General features: G+C 46.3%; 1 protein-coding gene across 1 annotated transcript in view; it reads left to right on the top strand.

Moving 5' to 3' along the window:
- Positions 1-3,059, top strand: part of LOC100742868 (toll-like receptor 7) — an 8,058-nt gene extending 4,999 nt beyond the window's left edge. The window contains 1 exon segment of the mRNA XM_024368085.2: positions 1-3,059. This exon segment is cut by the window's left edge and continues 27 nt beyond it. Coding sequence (XP_024223853.1) covers positions 1-330 — 330 coding nt within the window. The 3' untranslated portion in view covers positions 331-3,059.
- Positions 3,060-10,908: the final 7,849 nt, after the last annotated feature.

Below are 10,908 nucleotides of genomic sequence, written 5' to 3'. Positions count from 1 at the left end.
GCGTTGATGTTGCAACACGCGCCGCCCGCCTATTCTTGCGGCACGGTCTCCATGCCTCAGCAACAGCTGCCACCTTCGTCGCCGCAGCCTAGGCTGACCGTCAATCACGCCTATCGAGACGCGGTTACCGTGCCAGGTAGCAATCTCATCGGCACCAACAACACCACCATCAGCAGCGGCAGCAGCGAGGATCACAGGAGACCGCTGTCCGAGCACATATACTCGTCCATCGACTCGGATTATTCCACGCTGGAGAGAACCGCCTGGAGACAGCAACAACCGCCGCCTCCGCCACCGCCACCATCTTCCGGCCAGGCCTATCTCGTCTAGCTTCGCGCGCACCGATTCTCTTCTGCTTGTGATATACCTTGGATAAACGTGAACGAGGAGCTTTTCTTGCTTTTTGTGTTCCGTTCCACTGCCGTTTCACTACCGTTTCACTGCCATTTTACTGCCGTTTCACTACCTGTCGCAAAGGGGACGGTATGACCGTCGAGCGTCTGAGTATCTAAGCGTCCAACTGGCTCCAACGAACTAGCCGACTAACCAATTTGGACAATCGATAAACGAAACATATATTTTCTCGATTTTTAATTCGCGTATCGAGTGTCCAAGGTTACTAGGGGAACGGGAGAGAACATCGAATTCGATTCGCCGCGCCACTATACACGTACCTCGGGAGATCGTCGTCGAGCTGCTGTCGCCTTTTCACAGGCTGTGCTTAAAACGAGGGAGACGTTGTTAGTAGCGATAGAGGAACGCGCGATTAGTCCAAAGCATATACTATGTTACACGCGACTACTATCCAAATATTTGTCCGCGACGATCTTTTTTCTTTTCTCGTGAAACGCGTTCTTGCTTTGTTTGATCGGTAAAGGCGTGATTGTTCACTTTTCCACTCTTGCCTGTTCCCCCATCCCCCCTTTTTCCATCCCTTTTCCTTTTTCCCCTATTCGGTCTATTCCCCCATTCCGTCTCTCTTTTTCTTCTTTTCTCCTCTTCTATGTACCTCCCCACCCCCGCCCGTTATCTCTGGTCCCCGTCTATAGCAGGCTGCTCTCTCTTTCGTTGTACAACTAATTGCGCGCGCGCGCACACAAACTGTATCGTGCGAATTTCTGAATGGCGTCTCGCGAGAATCTAGTTCGACGGACACTCTCTTCTCCGCTCCCTCTTCCACTTGGCTCGACGACTTTACACCGAGCAATAAAGTATAAACACACGCCGTCTCCTTTGCGCCGTGAAATCGGTTTTAATGGCGATTTAGGGCCACGCTCTTGTACATATCTATTATTATACGGAAGAAAGGAAACGCAATATGTAAATAAGATTGCAAAATGTTGCAAGTTTGTGTCGACGTACGTGTACATTGTATATATATATTATAACTATCAACTATACATATACGAGAGGGAACGATACGTCGATTCGGACGTGTTACGGTTTTATCGGCGCGTAGAAAGAGAGAGAGTTTTAGCTTGGATTTTGAATTCTCGACTAGATAGACGATGACTTTTTGTAATTTTATATGTCCGGTCCGATGATAACACTGTACGATATGTAAATATGTATATCACAAAACGTTTCGCCTCGTGTAAAATATTATTCGCCGCGTAAGAATAAAGAAGGAAGGGAGGAAGAAGTTACGAAAATACAAATCGAGAAACAAAGCTCGTAATTATGAGTGAGAAACGGAAAAAATGGAGAAGCATGCGCTTCGCGATACTGTGAACTCACACGACACAGGTTGCGCGTATGTCGTAAACTTAACTGTATACTTGATTTATTTAAATCATGTGAATAAATTTATAAAATACGTTATTACACGCTTGCGAGCCTATACCCCGATTCTGCAACCGCTTCCCAATCCGCATACTGATTTCTACGCGCGTGAATACTCTAATATATTGTATACACATCGTATATACTACAGTGTAGTACGAGTCTCGGATCATCCACTTTTTTGCCATTTCCGATCTTCGATAGTCTAAGACTATCCTTGTCGCTCTGTGACAGTTTCTCCGCGTGTAAACTTCCGTTCTTGCCCAGATTTTTCTCGGAAGGCTGATTTCCATAGTCTTTCGCTCGTATCCTTTCATAGAAACGTTCGCGAGTCGAGGGAAACCATAAACACGTAGTGGATCGCGATGGCAATGTATCTTCGATCTTCGTTTCTCTATAACAGCACGTGGAAACGTTTCTTGAAAGTATGCTCGCTTGCCACTGTGTAATATGGATAACGTGGATGGTCTGAAACTCGCCCACGATACTATTATACTTTGTTCCGATCAAATTTTCTCGTCTGTCGTACGAAATTAGTCGTACGCGTAAATATTTCACGCGGTACTTAAGTAAGTAGGTAAGTGTGCATCCTTCCTATTGTTCCGATGGAAAGACGCTAAATTTTTTCATTTTCGTTCTCCCCTTTTTTCCAGTGAGTATCTCTACGTTATCGTCATACGTCATTTATAGCGTATTTTTGCCACTATATTTTACCTGGTATTGTTCAAACAAATCGAAAGAGATACAAGCCGAATTGATCGTGTGTTTACGCCACGTATGCTTGTTTTCAAATACATATTCCATCCCACGTTTGATCAGAATATTTGCAAATATATTCTATGGAAATGACCTGTGTAACAGTGTGTTGTTTCTCATATAACCGTCGTTGTCGTTACATATACCGTACTATGTACTATATAGATCGCGAACGGAACATTGATCCTAGTCAGCGCCACCGCGCACTCACTGCACACCATCTGCACACTTACATTATTAATGCGCCTACTCCACCGCCGCAGGCTCCACGTACCACAAAGACCAATGTTTCTATTTGGAAAATCTTTTTCTCTCTCGACAAACGGACAAACGATCCACGACATTTCCACTTCTCAACATCGACCAAACTAGAGATTCGTGAATCGTCGTCGAGAGTTCCGAGTACCTATCGACGTACTATATGCTTCTCGTTTTCTCTTCGATCGCGTTTCGTAAGCCAATTTCCCTCGTTGGGAAAATCTTTCAACGTACCTCGTTCGCAGAACGACGACAGCGAAAAAAAAAAGAAGTTATACACGACGGTCGCGTACTCAACGTACTCAACGTGTAATACACGTTTTTATTCCACAGAGAAGAGCTTACCAGGTGTAGGGAAATAAAACGAGCCCGAGGAAAGTTTGTCAGTAAAGTTTTAAGCGCATAGTTGTTCCAAGTGCTGATAGAAATCTGTCTCGTTCTCTTTTGTTTCCCTTTGTACGTTCGTTCTTCGTTGCTCGTCCATTCGTTTACGCCTCTTTACCCTTCTTTTCTACGTATAGCGAGCGAGCAGTCAGGTGTCGTTTAAGCGCGCTAGTATCGCATAGATATTCGTAAAATATAACTCGCGCGGTGCTCCGGTAATCGAGTGCGAGTGGGCAGTACGCTGGAAACCAGTTTTCTCGGTTCACCGCGGTATGTAAGTACAGCTGTAATTACTCGCACACCGTACTTATGCCGGCCACGTGATCGAATCTAGCCATAGGCTCACAGGGAATCGAGTCTACGGGGCATTCTCGGCGTGGTGCGGCGCGGTGCGCGAGCGCGCGATCTTTGCGGTATCCGCGAGAACCGCGCGCCAATTTCCGTTCCGTATCGTGCCGGTAAGAGCGCGCACAAGGCGGGTCGATTGCACGAGGTTTGCTCTCACTACTGCACCACGCGATTCAGGAGAAAGGGAATTCACGGATAAAACGGTCGAGCGTCCTCGAGATTCGCGAGAGCACCTTTCACCGGAGATGAAAAGAGAGAGGAGGGGGTGGGCGCCACGCGTCGCGTCAAGTTCGTTATATGGGTCGTTCTTGCGAAACACCATTGAGGACTAAAGCCGAGCAATTGTCGGCCTTGAAGATCGCGTCCGATCCCAATGGCGCAACCGACAGGACATTGGCCTGCATCCGATCCCTGTATGCTCCGGTATGCTCCGCGATTTACATACCGGCCTTACGTACCTTACACGCTTCCTACATCCCATTTGTTCCCTCTTCTTCTTCTTTCTCTTTTCCTTTTTCCCCTATCTCGCTAAAGCTTCGCCTTCCCTCTTCTCGACGACAACAAAATAGTAGTAATCTTCCCGTTGGTATATTGCTCTTTCGATCGGTAACTCCCTTATCGATAATGAAATCAATTTTGCGCCGAGTTTCACCTCCGCCTTCGACAGTTACGCCCCTGCTTCCCGCTACCCCGCTTCCCTCTTTTCTTTGCCCTGGTAACGATGCAATGCCAAGCGGCTCAGGGAGAGATCTAATACCGATTTTTTTTCTCTTCTCTCTCTTCTCTCTTTTTCCCTCTCTCTCCCTCTACATTGTGACAATAACCTTTAGATATCCTCTTGGGTCGAATTGTCATACGATACATATGCCGATGTATTCCAAAAGGCTGGCGACCCGTGCTCCGGCCTTACGGGGGTCCAAGACGTTCCGTCAACAACAAGTCAACAACAACGGTCGTCGGCCATTGCATGTAGTGCCTTTCGAATATATACCCGTTTTGCTAGTATTTGTCGGTGAGTTTGAAAGCCGCGATATCGTTGGCGGGCTTCGACTTGCGTGACGACTACCATGTTTACGGAGCGAAGTTAGCGCGACTCGTACCGTCGCGCCACCTGCGCCGTTACCTGTGCTTCCTATCCACACGCACCTATTTACAACCACCGACACATCTGCCTATGACTTCGTTCGCCTATCAACCAACACTAGCTCGCATCCTTCACCTTTTGTCCCGTGTTGGCACCCGTTAAGCGTACGCCGGTGAACCCAGTAATTTTGCGAAAACTGCCACCACCGTCGTCACTGTCGTCGTTGTTGCATTCTTTGCCTCCTTCTCTATTTTCCTGCTCTTACACACGCTGTTACCCATCGCTACGACAACCAACGACGACCACGACGACGACGACACACGACGACAAGGACGACGATGCGAATACCACGTGTCTGCACGCGATCCTGTCCTGACATTTGGCTATCCTATTTCCAAGTGTTTCTCAGTATTCGAGACCTCGACCAACAGTTCCTTTAATTCTTAATTGTAACGCTAGATTTACGAGCGGCCCGTTTCTCCCTTCTCGGCAACCTGGCTTCTGTGGAAACCGCCGAGGAAAAGGTCGCTCGGTCAAAAACCTCCAATTCGTTGCTTTTACCCCGGTAAGCGGCACGAGGATCCTTTTGCAGTTACTCGATCCTGTGCTTAGACACGGCAACGGCATAAAAATCTGAGATTCCGTGAATCGAGTAGCTGGACTCTCTCGGTGGACTCTTTGAAACATGCGCGTACATACACTGAATGAGGCGGGTAAATGGGACGGATAGCGCTGCGTGACTTGTCACCGTGAACGCCGCTAGATTTATATACGAATGCTAACTTGTCGCATATTTACTTGGTCGTCGAGTTCCCTTCTCGCGTATACTCCCGCCTTTCTCAACCTTTTTGAGGTACCTTTGCGAGCCTCTAACCCACCTACCAACCCACTCTCGTTTCGTTTCTCTCTCTCTCTCTCTCTCTTTCTTTCTCTACCATTCAACCGGTCAGCCCTTGTCGCTTTTGGCTCGCACCCCCTCGCGATGACAAGCCGCAACAATGCTAGAGTAGACAGACTGCCCGACGCCACGAGCAGATACCAACTGCCACACAGCGACGACGACTACCTTTTTTCTTGCTTCCCTTGTCGTTTTTTTTTCTATTATCCATGGGGTAGGTACCTATACCTGGCCGCAAACGCCGTGTCCAGGTAGCGAGCCAACCGACTGGTCTGCGTTTATCGACCACCCATATATTCAGAAACTCGTTGCGGGGATCCGAGTGCAGTGATCCGCATAGAATCGTAACTGAAAAGATCGGACAACAACGGTCGGCTCGTTCTCTTAGATTTGTTTGTAATGCCGTTATCTGTTGCATGGGCTTCGCCATACCCTGGATGTGCGCGGATCCACCATGGGACGTGTTTGTTCGTTTGATCGCAAAGGCGAAATAAACCGATCGGGGCAGAGGCAACATTATTTTTCAGTCACATATTATCGCATTAACGGTGTAACGTTCGAAATGCTTTTCGTGTAATTACCTAATCTGCTTTGTTCTACCGATGAATTAGTCTTATCCGAGTCCGAACCATGTACATATGCACTTGATCGTACTTGACATCGGTGTATATACGTGCAGACTACATACGTATGTATCGTTATACATACGCATTATACTTTGTCTTCTTTGCCATTCGTTCTTTTCTACCTTTTTACAGATTTTTATTCTTTCATGTGTTTTTACTTCTTCTTTTCTTCTTAATGTGAAGTTTTAATGCGCTGCTTTGGAAATGGTACAACAAAGCAAAAGAAACGAGAGAGAGAGAAAGAGAATACGATACAGCGGTTCTCGCGTTTTGCGTACCCCGCGAGTATGCATTCGCTATCCATTGAAAAATTGAATTTATCTTCGATCAGTTTTCTCGCTAATTGTCAATGGGGAGGCTCGCTAAAGTCGCAGATGGAAATCACCGGAGAGTCATCCTTCCATCCAGGTATTTCGTTTTGTTTTCTCGCCAAGCCATCCGCCAGTCATACCGCGGACCGGCGCGGCGTGCGATATCGAATGCACTGAATCGCGTGAATCGCAATGGAACAATAACGATGCCAACGAACATTTTCAATCGGGAGGAATACATACGTCGATGCGGTGTGCCGTTCGCAAAAACAATGAACTAAAAAAGCAATGTAAAAAATAAAGAGAGGCAGAGGGAGAGAGAAAGATAGGAAAAAAGGAGAAAATCGTGCACGATTCTTTTTCCTACCAATTATTGAACGCTCGCCAGTGTTAAACGAACCAAGCACCGCGTGTAAATAGGGGAAACGATTCTCGTACTTTTAAAATATTCCTGCTTGCTCTCTGCTCGACGAATAAAACATGCTGCCGCGCCGCTACGTTTGACGTGGTCGGACTCCATCCAGCAGGAGCGGAGCAGGGCGAAATTTTTGAAGGTTTTTAGCGAAGAATGTGTTCCATCGCATGCAATCTTCACTTATGCATTCGACCATCGCGTCGTGGCAGATGCATCCTTGGCATACCTCCACATGCCTACGTATCCCTACTACATTTATATGTATAAATTGAAACCTATGTGTGTAGATTTAACACGTCTATATACGTACGTGTAAAGGGAACATAGCCGGGTCATAGGTAGCCTAGAACTGTGCTCCAAATTCAGGGCAAATCGGTGATTCAATTACGGCGAAATGTGAACGAAAAGCCCGGTGTGATTTATCGTGATACTTTGCGAAATCCAGTCTCAGCTGTCTCAAATAGCGACACGACGGAAATGATAGAAATCTTTTATGTAATCGGAAAATTGGAACGGAAGATGCCGCTCGATTTTTTACGCTGTATTAGTTCCAGAAGCTCTATATTTTAACAGGCACATGCTTATGTAACAACGTACATTCTAATTCGAACTTTTATTATTTTATCCGAAATAAGATTAACGAATTCGTACGTCGAGCGATCTTTCCAAAATTCAAATCAAATATTTACACAAAATGTTCGAGATGAAAGAGTCTAAGAGACTCTGTGGGTTCGTACCGCTCGCTCACAGGTAGAGAGAAGCAAAATATGCTTAACCAACGTAGAGCCTAAAATCAATACTTGCTAGTATAAAATGTAATTTTACATCACCTCTTAGGGATATTACGTTGGACACAAACAACGTAACCAAACTACCACGATGAATGGAAATTGTGTACGAACATCGAACAATTTGATTCGTGATTTACACATGCGAATATCGTATTCGTATTAAAGGATGATGTATCAAACATCTGCCTTGAAAAAAGATACGTATAAAGTTTCGTATCTTATTATAATTTTTTGGTTGATTTCGACGCGATCATCGTCGCTCGTATGATATAATATCGTTATCGTTCGTACGTGCTATACATCTTTTCAATGAATATCTTTTTCCAATATCTTCTTTTATCTCTATTTAACGCATCGTTAAGAGACAGAGGAGGAAAGAATTGATTTTTCCGTCTATGTTGGTTAATCATTCGTTACCCCTCTCGGCAAGCGGTACATGTTCATAAACTTCCTTACTTACCCCCTTATTTTTCAACACCGTATATATAAAATTCGTACTTAAAAATACAAAACAACGCGTGCATCAAAAACAGCGCGAAGATCCGCGAAATCGATGACGCATTAACGCGAAATTCATCTGCCTGCATGGTTAATTAAGTATACATATATTTTGCTCGTAACACGTGTTAACGGTGGAGAAAAATTAATTAAAACAGCATAAAGGTATATTTTATATACACAGAGCGAACTCTTTGCAATATAAACTAACACTGCGATGCTTTATCACCCTGTATGCAGGGAACAAGCAATTACGTATATCGCGATCGCGATCGTATGTTTAGGGTGCAAAAAAGTGGAACAAAGTAAAATACGTTAGATCGTAACAGTTGCGAATCAATAGTTTTACCAAAGTAAAAATCCTCGGTGTCATTCTCGTCGGACGTTCAATGGGAACAGGTAGAACGGTATGGAACATTACGAGGTCTTTCAAGGATCTCTGGAGGTCCCCTTGGTAAAGAATGTCGATCATCTCTGCTTGCTATGCGAAAAGTTCATATTCGAAGCTCAACTTAATCACGAAAGATTACGTTGTCCTAATTTCGGTCGATGTCGTCGTGTGCCCGAGAGATTCTTTCCTCGATGTGCTACTCATATCCAAAAAAACGTCGTTTCCTCGCGAATGTTGAACAAGTGCTAAAACTATAGCAGGAGTGCGTTGCAGAGGAAAAAAGGTTCAGGCCATCTGACCTTTGCGGAATTTTCCTCGATCGTGACAGCATCCACACCGGCCGATGATTCCGTCAAATCACGTCTCGGTGGTAGCTTTGACGAAAACATAGCTTTTCCCGCTCGAATAATAAACGAGTTCGAGTCGAGCATCTCGTCGAAAGGAAAGTTTACTCGTTAGGGACTCGCTGTCTTTGCAGTCACGATAAGATTTACAACATCGGCAAGAATCACCCGTTATGGCCATCGAGCTTATTAGTCGAATCGTCGTTAAGACGTGCACCAGCAACCTATGAATCGTAAGCGAATCTGTCTGAATCGGTCAGAATCGGAGAGACCGAACCGGTGACGAGCGTGGTTCACCTTCCTATAAACATCCATTCATCCGTTCAATAAAACCAATAAATCCAATTAAGACTGGAGATGCGCGAGCGTCGAAAAGATGTCCGTTGTAGAAATATATCGTTGTATATTAAATCTTCTTGCCGGTAGAATAGCTTTGATTGATTCGCGTCGGAGGTTCGTTTCCTAGTAGTAGCCGAAGGAAATGGTAGAACATAGCGGACCGCACGAGCGTGAGCGAGCGATCGAAGGCCGAAGCACGGCAAGCGGCGCGGCAGCAAGGAGCGAGGACTCGCCCCCTCCCGCACGAGCATTTCTTCGTAGTCGACTTTTTCTTACCTGGGATCGTCCTGGAAGCGCAATAAACAGAGCAATCGGACGAACGAACAAACGGAGAGAGGAAAAGCGGCACGGAGTGCGAGCGCGTTCGAAGCACGACCGACGAAAACAAGGATCCCGGCGACCGTTTTCGATGTACCCCTTGCTGTTTTTGCCTCGTTGGGTTAACGTCGTGACCAAAAAAAAAAAATAAAAAAATAAAAAAAGAAGAAAAATGAAAAAAGAAAGGGAAAGAAAAGGGACGGATACGAAAAGAGACGAAAAAGGGTGATGGGTGACAAGAAGGGAGAGGCGTTGCGACTTGCCTGCCCCGGTTCCCTGGCTACCGTCGTTCGATCCGATGATACGTATCTCTCGACGGGTCGTGCGTGTGTATACGCATACTCCTCTCTGCTCATTGTATACGTGTCTGCTTGTCGAGAGTACACACACGTGCAGCGTGTACATAAGAACGCGTATACTCGGGCAAAGAAATGCGGTCTTGTAGCAGGGCGCAAGATATACATACATTGCGTACAAGTACATCGGTAGATAGATATACATACTTACATATTAGATACATACTGTATTTGGTTCATTTCGCTCGGAAACAGTCTACTCGTTCGCTTGGTTGGCACGCTACGCCGAGAGGCGTAGCCTTCTCGAAGGTTAGATGCGTCTGATAATGTGATCCATGTCGTATCTTGGAAGTAGCTAGGCGAATAGAGCGACGGAGAAGGACGTAAGAAAAGAAATAGAAAAAGGAAAAGCAGAAGATGAAGGCGAGAATGAAACGGGATGAGACAGAATGGAACGGAACGGAATGGAACGGGACGGGACGGAACGGGACGGGACGGGACAGCAGAGGACGGAACGGAACGGAACAAATCGGAACGAAACGAAACGAAAGGGAGCAGAGTTGTACGAAGAGGGGGCGAGAGGGTGAGAGAAAAAGAGTTGGTAAGGTATGTATGTATATAGCGTTGCTCGCGATGGAGTAGGTAGGTATGTACGGTCGGCAAAGTCCGCTCAGGCGCTCAGTCGGCACGGATAGAATGGCGGGTGTGGTACGTGACTATGCGCGATAGAAGGAGAAGGTCGAAAGAAAGGATAGAGGGGCGGGAGAGCGAAGAGATGGGTGAGTCAGAGAGAAGAGAGAGTAGTAGGAGGGTAGCTAGTGGAAGGAAGAAGCAGCGGAGGGAAGGTTGGGTGAGCAAGAAGAGCTACCGGAGAGCCACGAGAGGATGCGTTGGTTCCGTTATCGACCTGCAGCAGGGCGTGTCTCTCTCCCTTCTTCTCACTCGCGCGTCCACCTCGATACTTTTGTCCTTGTTGCTCGTTCGCTCCTTTACCATTGGCCCGTCGCCGCTACGTCGATGTTTGTCGGTGTTACGGCAGCGCTCGCGGCGCTTCGCCTCTTCCGTCTTC

Source organism: Bombus impatiens, unplaced genomic scaffold, assembly GCF_000188095.3.
Source record: "Bombus impatiens unplaced genomic scaffold, BIMP_2.2 scf_0389, whole genome shotgun sequence".
Classification (NCBI taxonomy): Eukaryota; Metazoa; Arthropoda; class Insecta; order Hymenoptera; family Apidae; genus Bombus; species Bombus impatiens.
This window is presented reverse-complemented; position numbering and strand designations above follow the sequence as displayed.